Source organism: Bos taurus, chromosome 22, assembly GCF_002263795.3.
Source record: "Bos taurus isolate L1 Dominette 01449 registration number 42190680 breed Hereford chromosome 22, ARS-UCD2.0, whole genome shotgun sequence".
NCBI classification, from domain to species: domain Eukaryota; kingdom Metazoa; phylum Chordata; class Mammalia; order Artiodactyla; family Bovidae; genus Bos; species Bos taurus.
The window spans coordinates 30535689-30553848 of NC_037349.1; the positions used below are offsets into that span (position 1 = coordinate 30535689).

General features: G+C 40.8%; 1 protein-coding gene across 28 annotated transcripts in view; it reads left to right on the forward strand.

The window, feature by feature from the left end:
- Positions 1 to 18160, forward strand: part of FOXP1 (forkhead box P1) — a 627940-nt gene that overhangs the window by 473411 nt on the left and 136369 nt on the right. For all 28 annotated transcript variants that reach the window (XM_059879649.1, XM_059879647.1, XM_059879650.1 and 25 more), the window contains one exon: positions 1930 to 2031. In XM_059879649.1, coding sequence (XP_059735632.1) covers positions 1930 to 2031 — 102 coding nt within the window. The remainder of the gene's footprint in view (positions 1 to 1929; positions 2032 to 18160) is intronic.

Below are 18160 nucleotides of genomic sequence, written 5' to 3' on the forward strand. Positions count from 1 at the left end.
ACAGCCTCTCTTCCCGAGGCTCTCGCAGGCAGTCTTTCTCGAACATGTCTCTCCCTTCCCAGACGCAGTAGCCTGTCCACTCCATCCGAAGGGCTGGTCGTGGTGAGTTCACTAGACGGAAGGCTGCTGAAGGGACAGTAAGGGTGGGTGCAGCAGGGAGCTGGGACAGGAGGGGTCCATCTTTCCCAGAATCTTTTCTTTGTCACCCATTGATTTATCTGTGCTTCATTTCATTGCCTCCCTTTGCACCTCTTAGACACAAAGGCACTGTACAACCTTCCGTAGCATCTTAAAAATGTTTCTTGTGACCACACTACAGTCATAAGCTCAGTGTAATGAGATTGTCCTTTGAGGAGAAGTAGTCCTCTTGCTGATTAAACATTTTTAGTAATCTTTTCATGAACATATAGTCCGACCACTTGCATTGCCCTTCCCCTGAGTTGACTGCATGGGAACTCCCACACCACCTTGCCTTCCCCCACTGCACCCTGTGTCTCTCTTAACTTTTCTTGGAACTGTAAACACTGTTTTCTTACGTAAATGACATCTGTTCCTCTTTGAAAAATACACTACCATCATAAGCCCATTTTTCACTCTTTCTAAGATTATAGTGTCAGATCTTTTTGATACGTGGACCACATCTTTGTTTGAATCTTCCAGGCACAAATAATTGTCGTGTAGAAACAATTATTGATGTGCTCCCCAGTGAATCTTGTCCTGTCTCTAAACTCCAAGTGCATCATTTAACAGACCTTCTCGACATCATCTCCGTGTGCACCTTCTTGGCTCTCAGCTAAATTGATTCGGATAGCCTAACTTGCCATGTGATTTTCTAGCGAAAGGTCTGCAAACTTCTGGTTTCTGTTGCCAGCCCTGCTGTCCTCTTTGGAAAGGTGGAGCTAGATGTTATTCCTAATAAATCCTTTGTCAGTGAATGACCTCACAAAGGTTTATTGGTGACATATTTTTATTTTTTTATTTGAGCTTTTTTTTTTTTAATAGTATCTCTTATTTTTTTTTTTTTCATTTCTGGCCACACAGCATGTGGGATCTTAGTTCCTTGTGCAGGGATCTAACCCACGCCCCTTGCGGTGCACGCATGGAGTCTTAATCACTGGACCACCAGAGAAGTCCCTTTATTTGAACTTGAGGAAAGATTGCTCAGTCATGTATTCTGCCCTTTGGAGGAACCTCCTTTTTTCCCTCTAGCATTAGCTCTAATTGCTAGCACCTCCCCAGTTTCTCCCTTTAAGTAAAAACTAGCCCATGGTATACACTCAAAAGACGCATTTGTTTTCAGCACAGTTTTGTTCACAGGTGTATAAGGTACCTTTTGAGCTGACCTAGAGGTCAGACCAAGTTTTTTCTTACATAGTCCATCAAGGTCACCTCGTTTTGATCTTCCTTCACAAATATCTTTATCTGCCAGGTGGTCCACCACTTACTTAGCTTTTCCTTTTTATCTGGACTCAGATGAGGTGAAAGTGTTACTTTCAACTTGAGTTCTCAAGCTCCCTCAAGAATTGGAGAAGGATGAAGGTACCTTTGAAAAGAGCCCTTTAGTGTCTCTGAAATTCCTGACTTTGCCCTGCTTCTTTGTGGCCTCTCTCTGCCCTCTTTCCTCCACGTCCCAAGCATTAATACTCTACATTGCATGTCAGATTTATGGTATTAATCCATTGTCTGCGTAGATGGATTGCTATGCCCGAGGAATTGCGAACGAAATTGGCAAACTCCAAGAAAATGTATCCAAATTCTGGAAAATTTTCCAATTTAGACTGATGGGCAATTTGATTTGCTGTTTTATTTGCCTGGAAATGGAAAAGTCAAGATCTCATCCTCATGTGTCCTTCCTGGAATCCTTTTTTGTGAAGGAGCCTCTGAACCTATGTAGTAAGATGAATGTTTTCCTTTTATTTTTCCTTCCAGGCGCTTCAAGTGGCAAGACAACTTCTTCTCCAGCAGCAACAGCAGCAGCAAGTTAGTGGGTTAAAGTCTCCCAAGAGGAATGACAAGCAGCCAGCCCTTCAGGTAAGTAACAAGTCTTATTTTTTTTTTTAAGTTGATGTTATACACTTTGGGATAGCTGATAAACCATTCAGAAGTGGATTGTGTTGAGAATTGCAAATCATGTAAGGAAATCTTCTGCAAAGGAGAAGTGCATTTTCTTTTTGTTTGTTTAACAGTAGCGCATGACACTTTGGGAAGAAAAATGTCTGTTCAACCAACAGTTTTATTGTTGGGAGTAAGAAAATCTAATGAGACAATTTAATCGATGGCTGAGGAGTTGTTGGCATGGGTGGCTTGTTAGGCTGTGTGGCTTACCAATGGGGAAAATTTCCTAGTACTCACATATGTCACTCATTCTCTCATGATCTGTCTAGAATTGGGACACACACACACGTTACTTCAATGCAGTGGTTTTCAACTGGAGTGCTTTTACCCCTCAAAGGACAGTGGGCAGTGTCTAGAGACATTTTTGGCTCTCACATCTTGGGGGGAATGGGTGCTTCTGGCATCTAGTAGAGAGAGGCTGAGAATACTGCTAAACCTCCTGCAGTGTACAGGACAGCCTCCCTCAAGAGAAAACTAGTCAGTCTAAAATGTTAATATTGTCAAGAACTTACTTGGCTTGAGGAAGATAGAGTATTTTCAATACACCTAGTAATGAGTGTAATACATCCTCTATTCTTCAGTGGGTGTTTCTCAGATATTTCTAAATTATTAATAAAAATCAGCAAGCAGTCTGTATGTAAAGACTAGCAGCTTCTCATTTCAGAAACTTTAAAGGCAGGAGTTAGCAGACTGGAAGGCGTGAGTTCACAAATATCTACTTTCAATCTTTGACTTGAAGCAGAAAATGGTCATAGACATTTCAAAGAAACTTAATTCCGTGTATCTGTGCTCACAAGCAGGACAGGGAAGGCACTTGCAAATACCAGGCAGCTCATCACTACTTTCAGAGCTAAGAGTGGGCACCCCCCTAAATGGGAAACAATATTGAGTTTCCCACACTGAACATTCTAGAAAAGAACTTATAAGTGGAAGCTGGTGGGTATAACTTGATGCTGATTAAGATGACCACAAGGTCAACCCAGAATCTAGCTTGGGTTGACTTTTTTCAGATCAGAGAGAACCAGGGTACCAGTCCCTAAATTATCCTACAAAGATCAAACTGACCTTGGACCACACGTTCTAGTTCTTCTACATCTGCCTGTAAATTGTCACTGTCTAGGGCACATTCAGCATGATACAGAGACACTTTCTTGGCACAGTTGAATCATAGTGTGCATTGATTCCTAACACTTCTAAAAGCAGTGGTTTGGAGAACCACCGCCAACCCATATGCCTTTTCGTGAGTATGCATGCCGGGGACATTTTTAATGAGGTCCAGTGCCACTGAGGTCCCATGTCAGGTGCTATAAGCAGTGCTTTGTTGTGCCGATGTCTTAAGAACAGCTCTGGAGGATGAAATATGACTGTGTTGACCTTTCAGCTGTGAGCTTATTTGTCAGGATTCAAATAAGTTGAAAGGATCAAACTGAACAGTTTCCGTAGTCAGACTGGGAATTGTGTTTCAGAGGTCAGCAGTGGAGGCCACATTGCAGATTCCAGAACATAGCCAATTGTTGGTACATATTAAAGTACTGGGGCATCTCCTGCAGACAGAGACACAATTAAAATTCTAATTTATTAATGTATACAGGGAGCTAGCCCAGCCTGTCACTCAGTGATTCAAATGACTGTCCATTCTTTCGGCCTCCCCCTCAGAGCTCTCAGAGCCTTAAAAATACTATGACTCCTCTTGAATTTATCAGATCTCGAATGCATTGGGAAAATAACAATATATTATTGTTGGGGGGGGCACAAAATTTTACATATAGTAGTGTTTTGGTTGGAGATCATTTTAAAAAGCACACACAAAAATGGTCTAATAAACTGCTCTTCAGTGTTGAGTTGTATTTTTTTGGACCAGACTTATTTTCTATTTACTTTTTTAATTATATAAGGCCTGTTTAGATAAGCAAAGGGCAAGATGAATGAAGTTCCTTTAGGGCTAAATATATGAAGTCAAGTTTTAGGGGATTTCCTTTGGAAGGCGTTTTCCCCTTCTTGCCTGTTACAAGGTTTTTAGCCACCAGAAGAGTATGACACAGAGAGCTTTGTTTTTCTTGGCAAAGGACAGTATCAAAACCAGCCTCACACATTCTGCTGAGCCCTTCAGTCTGTAGGAAAAGCGGGGGACAAGGGGGCCATGTTGGATGCTGAATTAGCTAAAGACGATTTCTGAGTCCTTTCCTGTCCCTTCAGTGGAAGAATTGACAAGCAAAGAATTTAGACCAGATTTTACGAGTTGCTTCAGGGGGGAGCGGTTGACCTGTGTGTGTGTGTGTGTGTGTGTGTGTGTGTGTGTGTGCGCACACCTGTGCATAATAGTCTGTGTCTCCTCAGCTGCCTGGTAGGGTCATGCAGATTCACGTAGTTTTATTCGATCGCCTGGCCTTCCACAAACAGGAAACATTTTCACTAACCGAGGCCACATGGCATGTTACCTTGCTGTAAAAATACGTATGTAGACTTGGTGATTCATGGAAGGAATAACCTTCACATTTAAATATGTCTTGCCGAGCCATGTCCTTGCTGGGGCATCTCAGCCGGAGTGGCTCTGACATGAAAGGGAAATCCTGCAGCAGATCCTAACAGTACTCCTCTCTGATCTCGTTACCCCCCCCCACCCCGCTACCTAGACCTATTGTAGTGAATTTCAGATCTTCTGCACAGAGGAAGGCTTGACAGGGAAGAAGGATTTGATCTGCTGATAGCTTGAGGAAAAAAAAGAGAGAAACCCAAATCCCCAAATATACTGTGACTCATATTTTAAGCAAATCTCACACTTCCCTGCTTTATGTTTGGCAGCGCTCTCCAGTTTCACAGGCTGATGATACAAACAAAAGAAAATGGAAAGTTAAGAGGAGGTTATAAGTGGTTACTCGACAGAGATCACAAAATGTAGTCAAACATCATTGATCTGGACTAATTTCAGCAAAATGAGAGTAAATAAGCGAGACATGACACTCTTTGCAGATACACGTACTGAACTAAATCTGAGCGGATCGCATTCTTGGGTGACATTGTAGTTTATTGTGAAGGCATGAATCGGATACAGATACTGCTTCTGAAGTTCTGGAAAAATATTCTACTTAGGAACCTAAATAGCTCCTTATTTGGTCTATTAATTTGCTTTGCAAATTTTTTTATGAATGGTATGAGTGAAGATTGGAAATTGTCCCCATCATAAATTCAGCCTCAGAAGGATTTGAATTAATTAAATGCAACTCAGCAAATGTTAGTGAAACAGCTACAACTTGCGGGACATGAGGCTGGTGATCAGAGCTGCAGACCTGTCTAGGAGGCAGACCCTGCCTGCAGGATGCTTTTGAGCTGTGAGAGAATTAACCAGGTTTTGCCGCAAGAAGAAAACTGTGTGTGAGTAAAAATAGAAGGCTTGCTTTTATAAATATTTATCTACTTCTGAAGATAGCTAAAACAAGTGAAATAAATGCTTAACAGTGCAGGTGTGCTCATAACCTCGAAAATGTGTAATTTTACTGGCTGAAGATTAATTTGTGAGTAGATGAGCAATTTTATTGATCACATTTTGGAACTTTGACCACCGTTTCTGGGTAGTAATTCATTTGGGTTCTTTAAGCATTTTAGTTGTTGGCACGAGGACATAAACTGGAAGGAAATCAAATGACACATTTTCTCCTAAGAAAGTAAAAGTACATGTGTATTCTGGCAGCATTCACATTAAGAAAGAAAGTAAACCTTGTGTGTTGCTTACCGTGGAGAGCTGACCACAGTTTCAGGCCATATATAAAGAACTTGAACTTGAAACCAGTCGCCTGATACTTTTCTCTCCTGCCCATCCCCTCCTTCCAAGTTTATCTCATATACAGGCCCTTCATACAGGGGGCTATTTCACTGGGAGGAGAGCTGGTGGAATCAACTGGAAGGTCAGCCTTTTCATCCCTTTAGAAGCTCAGGATTATAATGAGGACTCTGGCTTTTAAGTGGAGGAGGTTAAAATGCAAGATTCAGCAGGTGTTTTTTTAGCATTTTTATTTGCAGTTATATAAAACATGCTTTAGGCAGCATTTTGCTTGGCATTAATGTCACATATAATCTTAGTACCTCGTATCATTTCCACGTTATTCACTGAGGAATAAATTGGTAAGAGGAAACCTTTAAAGGAAACTATGATTTTATGTGGTAGATACTGAAATGGAGTGGTTTTGAAATAGTGACACTTAAAAAGTATCCTTATGCAATGAATTAGTAAAGCGTGTAATTCAGGAGAGGGAGGCAGATTTTCTCTTTTAATGTCTGGAGTTTTCACTGTCTAGAATTGGTATCTCTGGCAGGAGACTGACAAGAAGTATTGAAATTTTGGTACCTTTTAAGATTTTGTTACCACATGACTTTGGAGAATCCTCAAACCCCCAAAAATATGTTGTGATAAGAAACAATAAGAAAAGATGTTTTAAAAAAGTTACTGATTCTTTGAGATTTTGCACACCTTTGAAAATATGATAGAAACAGGGCCCCTTTCTAGAAAAATGCACATGCACACAGAATTTTGCATCATTACAAAGGTTTCACCAAGTTCAAGAAGTCCATCTGTTTGCCAAGGTTCAGTTATCTTGCTGGAAAAAAATTATTTTTTTTCCCCAAAATAGTGTTTTGTCTTTGGCACCAAACCTCATGTGAGTTATGTTATCATGAGGTCTCTCATTTTTGCTAATTCAACTTCAGCTGTATATAAGGTGACCCTATGTCTGTCCAGAACTGCCCTAGTCTATGCCTGTTGACTGAGTGGATTTATTAATAACTCTGACTCTTAAAACTATCCCAGCTTGTACATTGAATTATATGACACTTGCTTGCACGGATCTGAACGTTCAAACGTAAGTGTCATGCTAGCATTTGAAGTGTAAGGGTGTCTTTGTCACCGCGTGCACATGTTTCCTATGCAAAGATACTTAAGGTTCATGAACTAGCTCCACAGCTGTTTTGTAGCGTAGGGAGCATCATGACACCGTTCTATGGAGGAGAAAAGTGCAACTTCAGAGAGCTTAAGTGACTTGCTACAGAGCACACAGACCATGACAACGCAAGGCTAAGAAGCCAGGTGTCTGAAGACTATAGGCGACCAGAATGCTACCTACAAGCTAATTATTCCTTGTCCTCCAGTGTATATTTACTCAGCATCTACTGACTGCTACGTTTTCCGTCAATAAACAAATTTATTATTTTTTTCCTATCGTAAGCAAAAATAAAACTGAACCAACAAAAACTAATCTCCACTGTAAATATGTAGATTTCAATTAAGAGACTAAGACTTGCATAATTATCCTAATTGTCGTTCTGTGGACGTGTATGCACGCACACACGTGCGTAGATATCACAGCAGTGAACAACAGCAGAGAAAAGTTATTTCTTATTCTCCAGCCTGAAGTGCCCTAAGAGCTTCCATGTGCTGGAACATGGAAACGGTATGTTATAATCATTGTTGGGGCGAGGAGGTGGGAAGGAACATAGGGGAAAAAAAACATACTTGACTGGTCAAAAATGTGTAAATTGCTGACAAAATGGCACGTGTAATTAAGAGTGTTCCTACCATTTTACCTTGTGGTTTACACCTCTAGTGTTGAAAAAGAGAGCGACTCCCACCTCGCTAATTACCATTATCACTGAAATGCTAGGGTTGGAGTCATTAGTTCCATGTGCATTTAATTAGAGGAAGGCTGAAATTGGATTTAACTTATTACTTTTTCATGGATCACTTTCTTGTCATCACTTCAAATTGGATTGCAGCCCCAGGTAACTAATTATGAGAGCCACAGGATCAAGAGTGAAAAAAAAAAAAAGGTAATTAGGAATAACACTGTTGGACCCTTGCTGGTCGTCCACTTGTGCTTCGGGAAAAGGGAGGGAGGGGGAAAAAAAAAACAGCCCGAGCTGTATTTTATAGTATTACAGATTAGGGAGTTAGAGGTATGGATGATTGCTAAGCATCATGGGAGTCTGTCACCACCCATAGTGGTTTCTATGATATACAACTGAGTTGAAGATGTCAAGTCGACATGGTTCCACAGTCAGCTCCCTAATACCTAGATTAAACTTGTAAAAGCAACAGATTGCTTGTAGGTATGAGGCATCTCAACAACTGTGTCGTCTGCGGCCTTACATATATGATTACAACAAAGCTGTCAAGATGCCTCTGAGCCAAATACAGAATATTTTAAGTACAGGGAGTTAGAATTTAATGAACATATTAATGTTGCAGAAACATCATTCATATCTGACAGGAAGACATATCAGTCAGCAAAGCAGTAAGGTTTAGGGTTTGTATATCGGGAATTTTTGTCAAAGTTTCCAGCCGACCATTTACTTAACTTCTTGTTTGTTCCCCAACCCCCGCCCCCTGGCCCACCCCAATGTTGTGGATAGGCTTGCTGACATTCTGTTTCTCCTTCCGCCCCCATCGAAAATACTTTAAAACAAATGATATTGTTTCCATGTGCAGAGCAGAATTCAGAACTGCAGGCCATCAATTTTATTGACATCGTCTGAAAAAAATGTTGATGACAGTTGGAGGATGTGAAAGGATTGGATTTTTAAAGTTGCTGGTACTAACCGTGGCAAAAAAAAATTGAAATGTAATCTTATTTAAAAAAAAGGCCTGTGAAGTAAACTCTCCTAAGAAGGGCATCTTCTTTGGTAGACTGTGATAGGATGGTGAGAAATCTTGATATCAAGCCTGATGTTTGCCATGATGCGGGGAAGAAAACTTCCCAGAGAAGTGAATCACCAAGCAAAGATGGCTCGAGTTTCCTTAAGTTGTTTAAAATTGGTTTTAATGTTCTGTTAATGTAAGCAAATAATCATGATTCAGTCTTGGGTGACTTTCAAGCCTGGGTAAGTGAGGCTGGCTCATTATTTTCCAAGGAGTCTAGGGAAGTGTAGACCGTGATGTGCCCACCCAGCAAACGCCAGACCATGAATATTCCCCAAGTGAGAAAATTCTCTTCCTGGAATTATGAGTCCTTTTCCTGTGTGAACCTTCTAAGCAAAATCTCAAGAACCAAAATAGTAATCATCAAGTCTAATGCAGAAAATTAAAGCTTTTTTTTTTTTTTTGGAACATCTTAAGTTGATTTAGAAATTTTGTACACAATATTCGTCTGTGGTTGAAAGGGGCCATACTGAGGTCAAGTGATGTAGTGTTTTCCATTTTTCCATATGAGCCTCACAGTGTGTGATAAAAGCAAACTCCTTTATTTTGTAAGTCTGCAGGAATTTCTGATGAAGTGCAGAGGTCACGTTCCCTGTCAATTTGAGTAGCCAGCATTTTTTAACTACTGTTTTTTCTTCCTTTTTTGTGTGTGTCTTTTCTTCCCTGCCCCCACCTCACCAGAAACCATGACACTTTTCTGACACATGAACAGTGAAGTCCTCCAATCTGAAACTCATTAGCACACAGCATTGGACCCTGTCCAGTGGTTAGAAAATTTCCTGAAGCCTAGAATAACAGCATTTGGTGCAAGCACCATGGCCCAGAAGTGACAATGGGGGTAGTCGAGCTCCCCTGGCGCCCTGCCCAGTCAGGAAAGCCAGCTGACCATGCAACCCAGTGAGACAGAGGTCGTGCACAAGGGATGGGCCAGAAAAGTCTGGTCCTTAGAGAGAGACGCTTCTGAAATCATAAGGCAATATCTTTTTTCCCCTATGCTGATTATTTCAATTGAGTTGGAGGTATTTATCAGCATTCGCTGTGGGAACATGAAAGCAAGCAATTAGAGAAGTCGGATGAAAACCAGTTTCTACTGGATGATATTTTGTACTTCTGTAACTGTTGGGTATTACACAGTCTATGGGTTTCATTCATTCATTCATTCATGTATTCAAACTTTGGTTCTTGAACCTCATTATCCAGATAACAGGACGTAGAGGAAAGTCTTGCCCTAACATTAGAAAAATTATGCAATTCACCGTGGTTCAGAGTAATTGAAGCCAGGTTTTCAAACAGGAAACTGAGTCCCAGAAATACAGCAGTAATAATATTTTCTAAAAAAACAAAACTTAGATTGTACTTCCCAGGAGCCAGCTACTAAACAATGACCGGATGAGGGTAGATTCCATGATTATTCCCATTTTACAGACGAAGAGAGTAGAACAGAGAGAAATGAACTTGCCCGGGGCCAACAGTTGACAGTGGCAGAGCGGGGATACTAGTTCCAACAGTCTACCTCCAGACTCTGCTTCTATCCGTGTCATTCTCCCTTCTCTCCCTGGAGGAAAGCCTCGGCCTCAAAAGCAGAGACAATGAATGGAATGAAATCAGAGTTGCTGATGCTTGTCACTAACCAGTAGACCACACCGTCTCCTAATTTGGACATATGTTTATGGGCATATTTGAAAAATAGTGCTTGTAATTGAAATATGCACTTTCTAAAGGGAAATGACGCTTGGGAAAGAGAAGAAAGACGGGTATTACTCAAAGCCTGCAGACAACTCTGCAAGTAATTGTCTAAAGGCAGCCGTTGAAATTGAGAAGCAGTTTGGAAAATGTACAGTTTGGGAAATTTGTGTACCGATGTAATTACGGTAGTTGTGAGTTGATGTCATGCCTAGTAACTGTTTTTGTATTGCCTGGGCCTTTGTTACTGAGCTGTGATATCATGAGCAAACTATTATAAACATAGCATGGATATAGCATGCTTGTGTAACAAAAGATCGGGAACTTTTATTAAGTTTGTTTTCCTTGTCATATTGTAAAAATTTATTATGTGTACTGTGTATATTAGAAACAGATTTGGGTAATTCTGTCTAAATGAAGTCATCCTGGCTATTTCCAGACGGTCTGTTTTTGGTTGTGAATAATTTTCATACATCAGATGGTTGTCATATTTAGTCGCTCTCAAAATTTTAAAGAGAACATATCCCATTTTGAACTTTGGGTGGACTTGAGCTGCCTTGCCATTGGAATTGTTGGAGCTAGAAATTATTGCCCAGTAAATTACAGAGGCTGAATACTCGTCATTTCTAAAGGGTCTAGGGCTGCTGACTTCTATTCATAACTTTTCCCCCTTCACCAAAAGAACAGATTTTTAACTACTTAAGTAGTAGAATTTAAAGCTGCCAGGACACAATTGGGCAAGGCCTGCCAGCCCTTGTCCTTTTATGTTACATCCCATTGAGGAAATTCGGTAAACATTCAAACAGACAGAGCCTAGCATTTATCGGTGTTCGTGGTAGAATGTGGATTTTTAAAAGGGTAACTCAAAAACTCTGGATGACTCAATCCTTCCTAACTGTTCTCCTCTAGCGCCTTCTTTTGCTACCAAGCTTTTAGAACCTGAATATTCTGTCTGCTGTTTCCATCTTTTTTTTTTTTTTTCAGTCATTTTCCTTCCTAACCTCCCCCAAATCTGGCTTTTCTGTTCATTGTCTTGAATGCGATTGTCACCAAACGCAGGGGCCGTGTTTCCATCCTTACCTCAACTTGCCTGACTTAGTAACCTGTGGTCCTCTGGTTGAGTCTTGTTCCTGGAAATTGCCTTCTAAACCTCTTTAGTTCAGCGGCCCCCGGTCCCCATCCCATCCTCTTTTGGTCCGCGCTTCTCTTCTGGAACCTAAGTTCATTCCTTTCCCGAAGGTCAGTTCCTTGGATGGTCTCCAGTAGTGCCTCTGTCTGTGTGCTTATTCTTGTGCCTCTGGACACATGACTCCATGCTTGTGTGTACCCCTCTCGGCTGCCTGTCCATGGCTCTCTCTCAGCGCACCCTCACAGCCATTTAGGTCACCTCTAATCCGACTGATCATTTTTGTTGCCAGGCCCTATTAGTCAGACTCATGCGTCATCATCGACCTCATCATTTCCCTCATCCCCACCACGTTATCAGAGCTGCCATTTTTCCTTCCATTTGGCATATTGTGTCCATTCCTTTCTCTGTGTTTCCCCTGCTGCTCCTTCGTTCCAGAGTTCAGACCTTCAGGAAGGATATGCTTATGAGCTCTTGGCAAAACCAGTCGTTTATACTACTCCACACCCTCAGAGCATCTTCTGATCTTGGTGAGGATCTCTTAGCCTTGCTGCTTTCAGCTTTTCCTGCACTGCCCTGTTATTCTGTTCTTCAAGGGCTTTCAGTGATCCACTCTTAACTTTCATACACAGTCTACACTCTTCACCTTCTTCTGGTTTCGTAGTTTTCTAGTCTGGGATTAAATCAGATGACCTGAGAAGGAGGTTGGAGTCCTCTTACTGCACGGGGTGGGAAGTCGGTTCAGAGCCATGGTTCCTTCTGTTAGGAGATGGTCATAAGCACAGTCCATCTGATCATGTTTCTAAGCCCTCCAAATCAAGGATTCCAAATATGGCTTGTTCTAACCCTTGCCATTTAGGCAGAAGGCCCTAGTGATTAAATTGTGTTTAAGTCCAAGCAAATTATATCTCTGCTTTCTTCAGAAGGAAATTAAAAGCTATTTGATATGCCATGTTTTCCCATATCTAAATTCTCTCTACGTCACCCCATGATTCTTTTTCATTGATATCTGTTGCTGTGGCCTAGTGGGTTGCTTCCCATGTTCTCTCAATGAAGGATCCGCAGTCAGTTACTCCCTTGTCTGCACACCAAAGAGCTGCTCCATCAAACCTAATGAGGCTGTCTTTAATAAGACATTGGTGACATTATATCTGGTTTGTTCTTTATTTGATAGTGTAATGGAACTGTTGTTTATTCTAGAAATAAAATTAAGAGTTCAAACCACATAGAATAGACAGAGCTGAGAGGTTTTGTTTCGTGTAGATCTGAAGTGGCTCTGCCTAGAATGCTGTTTGAAAGATTCTTAAACCACATTGGCCTTTGTAGGACCACTGTGATTGATTAGCCATGTCTGCCATGGGCACTGGAGTTGGGAAGAGTGGTGTGTGTTCCTTTTACCTGCCAAGGCTGACTTATCGACATAGTCTGTGCTGATCACATAGCAGAGTAGAGAAAGACCTGGGATTATTTGTTTCTGCAACATCTAATAGATCCTGTGGCAACTACTGAAATATTATCTAAAATTAAACATACTCTTTGTGTTTTCCTCATATCCTTATCTGAGTTAGCGCAGACTGTGTTCTTTTGTGCTAGAGGTTCCAGAACCTCTACTTCTTTGTGGTCAAAAATGAACTGTGATTTGTCTTGAAAGACACAGGATCTTGAACATTGGGTCATCATATAAGCTCAGCTGGGTGGTTGAGAGTTACAGAGATTTGTGTTTCAGAATATGGTGAGAGGAGGCACAGAATGATTAATAGTATGATCTCCGGTGTCAGGCTCCCAGGTTGAAGCCCTAGCACTACCCTTACTGCTGTGTGACCTTGGAAAAGTAGCTTAACCTCTCTGTATTTCCGTTTTCTCATCTAGAGAATGTGACTGATTACCTTACCTACCTGAAAGCAGTTGTGGAGATTAAATGATTAATGCATGAAAAGTGCTTGCACAGTGCTTGGGACACAGTAAATTCTCAGAAAAGTTAGCTCTTCTCATAATTATATAAACTCCTTTTAAAGGGAAAATGAATACCTGTTAAGCTTCAAATTATATTTGAATTCAGTTAAAATAGTCTCTTTTCAGATATACATTTTAGCAGTGCAGCAGAGGCTCTCCTTTGGCTGGTAGTCAGTTGTGGTTAACCAGACACGATGGGAAGACATCAGACTTCCCATCTGTAACATGGGGATGACCACATGCCTGACCTGTGGAGTTATGAAGATTAGTTGAGTTACTGCATTATAAATGGCCTAAAACAGTACAGAGTACACAACAAATACTCAAATATTAGCTATTCTCATCATCTCTGCTACTGCTGTTATCATTATTTCTTGACGAAGCGTCATTTTCCTAAATGCATCCACTTTGGCGTAAATGAGAGTCACGCTGTTCTGAAAATCCCATCCTGGTCTCTCTCTTACCCTAGTTTTCCCAGAATTGTATGTGAATTCATGCTCTTTTGTCTTAACAGCCAAGGAGATAGTGCCTAGTCTTGTATCTTGAAGCTGTGGTATTCTGCACTCTGCCTGCCACAAAATAGGCAGTTCATAGATATTTCTTCCCTCTGAGTTAGTGAATGGGTGAGTGATGAGTTAATAAATGAGTGAAACATCTAAGCCAAGGAGAAAGGAAAATTGATACTGCTTTAGTTGAGGAGGTTGCAGACTGGTCTCAAGTTCATAAACCTCTAGGAACATTTCAAGACCATAAACACAGAATTTAAAAGAAACCAATGTCAGTTGTGCCTTAATCTTCCATTGGGTTGATGAAATGAATGTTGCCAAGTAGGGAGTGAAAAATCACAAAACTCCTGCAGTGCTGTTTGACTGCCCTTAATGCTCTGTGCTCGCCTCTGTACAGTTACTAATCTGTTTAAGGTATAATATTAATGACATAGAACTTTAATTCCTAAGTATAGAAAATTAAAGGAGACTAAAGGCAAAACACAGAAATGTATTTGGTATCAAGATGAAGTTCAATGAAGCATAGCGAAGATGGAATCAATTATGTAATAAATGTGGAGGGATGATGGAAAATATACCTAAATCTCTCATTTTGAAAGGAATTGGTTTACTTGATTATTTGCAACAGTATCACACTCAGGAAAATCTAAGACAAATGAAAGCAAAACAGAATTTAATTGAGCTATTATTTTGCAGACTTTGGCTTGGTTTCAGACAGTCTAATCAAATTGTGCTTTGCTCAAATAACTAATGTTAAATGCAGCCTACCAACAGATGTTTAAAAAGAGTTTAATTGGAAAATCTACATCCTGGATTTAGTCTGTCTCATTGGAAAAAAAATAGACTCAAATTTATATTTTTGGGGGATGACACCTAAATGACAGGCATTTCTAGAAAAGATAAAGTTTTCTTCAAGGTTGCCTGGTGCTTGGGTGGAATTATCTTGAATAGTCAAAGGTAGCATTCTGGAAATTGAAGTTCTTGGAAATTCTCCAGCTCTGTGCCATACAGCGTTGTACAGAGAAATCTCCTTTATCACATTACATCACCAGCGTCCTGTTACAGTCCCTGGATCGTGTCGGGCTCGTGTGCTGTAATTTATAATGAACCCTTGCAAGTCATGCAAGGCACATACTGATTGATGACATTTAAAGGTGCTGTCAAGGTGGCTAGGTAATGAAGTTGACCTTCCTGCATTGTTGTCTCAGTTTCACATTGGTATATAGAAACTATTTCACCTGCCATATTTGCTTGGAACTTTTCATGAAATCTACAAAAGGAACGTGGCCTCATAGTTAACTCTTTTCTTCCTTTAGACCAAGGGTCAGCCATTTCTTCTATATAGGATCAGATGGTGGATGTTTTTGGTTCTTTGGGCCATTTTTTTCTCCATGGCAATGTTTACTCTGCTCTTGCATGCAAAGGCACCACAATATGTGTAATTATCTATTAAAATAATCCCCTACATGTGAACAAGTTTGTTCCAAGTGCACATTGTAAGTCCCATTTATTCATAAGTCCAACAAAGTTAGCTAATGTACTCAACTAACACAATAGGCTATAAAGTACTGTGCAGCAATAGGTTTATGTTATCACACAAATAATATTACCTTGGTGCAAAAGTAATTACAGTCTCAGACTCTGAATTTTAAATCGTCAAAAACTAGGCTCAAACACATATTTATTAATCAAAATCAGAATAATTACAATCAACACAATTTTTCCAGTGAGACATAAGTTTATTCCTATAGCTTAAAAATCCATGCTTCGGGATGCAACAAACTCTTGGAAAGCATTTTCTGCATCCTGCTGGTTGTGGAAGCATTATCCCTGCAAAAAGTTGCCGAGATGCTTGAAGAAGTGGTAGTCAGCTGGCAAGAGATCAGGTCATTATGGCAGATGATTATGGCAAAACTTTGTAGCCGAATTCATTCAAGGTTTGAAGCACCAGTTGTGTGACACGCAGTCAGGCGTTGTTGCGGAAAAGAATCGGGCCCTTTCTGTTGAGCAGATCTGATTGCAGGTGTTGCAGTTTTCAATTCATCTCTTGATTTGCTGAGCATACTCCTTGGGTGTAATGGTTTTGCTAGGATTCAGAAAGCTGTAGTGAGTCAGATCAGACCAGCAGCAGACCACCAAACAATGGCCATCACCTGTGTGTGTGTGTGAGTGTGTGTGTGTGTGTGTGTGTGTGTGTGCGCGCGCGCGCGCGCGCGCATGCGCAAGTTTGGCTTTGGGAAATGCCTTGGAGCCTCTTCTCTGTCCAACCACTGAGCTGGTTGTCACTGGATGTTGTATAAAATTCACTTTTCATTGCACGTCACAATCTGATTGAGAAATGGTTCATTGTTGTTGCATAGAATAAAAGAAGACAACACTTCAAAATGGTGATTTTTTGGATTTGCAGTCGGCTCATGAGGCACCCACTTACTGAGCTTTTTCACCTCCCCAATTTTAGATGCCAAATGACTATAGAGTGGCTGACGCTGAGTTCTTGAGTAATTTCTGGTGTAGTTGTAAGAGGATCAGCTTCCATGATCCTCTCATTTGGTCCTTGTCAACTTCCTATGGCCAGTCACTGCCATTTTCAAGGCTCTCATCTCCTTTGCAAAACTTCTTGAACCACCACTGCACTGTATGTTCATTAGCAGTTCCTGGGCCAGATGCATGGTTGATGTTACAAATTGTCTCCACTGCTTTGTGACCCATTTTGAACTTAAGTAAGAAAATCGCTTCAATTTGCCTTTTGTCTAACATCATTTCCCTAGTCTAAAATATGTATAAAATAAACAGTAAGTAATAATTTATTAACAAAAAACATACAGCAATAAATGCACATCAAAATGATGTATAACATAACATTTATTGAAGAATGTATTCCAGTGTCAAATGGCAAAGTTCAACAATGCAAAACTGAAATTATTTTTGCACCAACGTAATATATAAAAACCGGAGAAGGCAATGGCACCCCACTCCAGGGTTCTTGCCTGGAAAATCCCATGGATGGAGGAGCCTGGTAGGCTGCAGTCCTTGAGGTCACTAAGAGTCAGACACGACTGAGCGACTTCACTTTCACTTTTCACTTTCATGCATTGGAGAAGGAAATGGCCACCCACTCCAATGTTCTTGCCTGGAGAATCCCAGGGACGGGGGAGCCTGGTGGGCTGCCGTCTATGGGGTCGCACAGAGTCAGACACAACTGCAGAGACTTAGCAGCGGCAGCAGCAATATATAAAAGCAAAAAAATAAAACATTTTTAATCCTACCATACAGTACCTTGAAAAGTACCATAGTAACAGCTACATCACCACTGCTTTTTCACTTGCTTCTGGACAGTTCGGGCCTTGAAATTAAGATACTGCGCTCCTTACTCTATACAGTGCTGTCCAGCAAAGTGCACAAGGCACAGGCACTGGTAGAGGATGCACGCACATGACAGTGGATGCCAGACACGTGAACTACCGTGAGTGGACGTGCGAACTCCCAGTCATATCTTTCAAAGTTCACGACTTGAGGGTTCAAATGTAGGGCACTTACTGTGTATATAAATAAAGAGCATGCACTATTCCAGCAAAAATTCGTTTGTGAATTTTAGAGTTTAAATTTCATATAATTTTCAAATATCACAAAATATTCTTTTGAATTTTTTTTCAACTATTGGAAACATAAAAACAGTTGTAGCTCAAGGCTTATTGCTACGTACAGATCCAGGCAACACCTAGATTTGGGCTGGAGTTTGCTGACTTTTGCTCTAATACAAGGTCAGGTGTGATCTCGCAGGTTGTCCCTTGACAAAGTTGTCTGAATGTGGGGGCTGGTGAAGACTGAAACCTGGTCACCATATTCCAAGCTCTGCACCTTGGTATGGAACTAGCACAGCATTTCCTTGGAAGAAAGAGTACCTTTTTCCTATTTGCACAGTGGTGATGCCCAGCGCCCACATTTCCTTTCACCTTCTTGGTCTGACATCAGTCCATGCATTGTGGTAGGTATAATGGCTAAACTAGTACTAAGTTTGTTTCTTTTTAATTGAAGGGTAAATGCTTTACAGGATTGTGTTGGTTTCTGCTGAACATCAACATGAATTAGTCA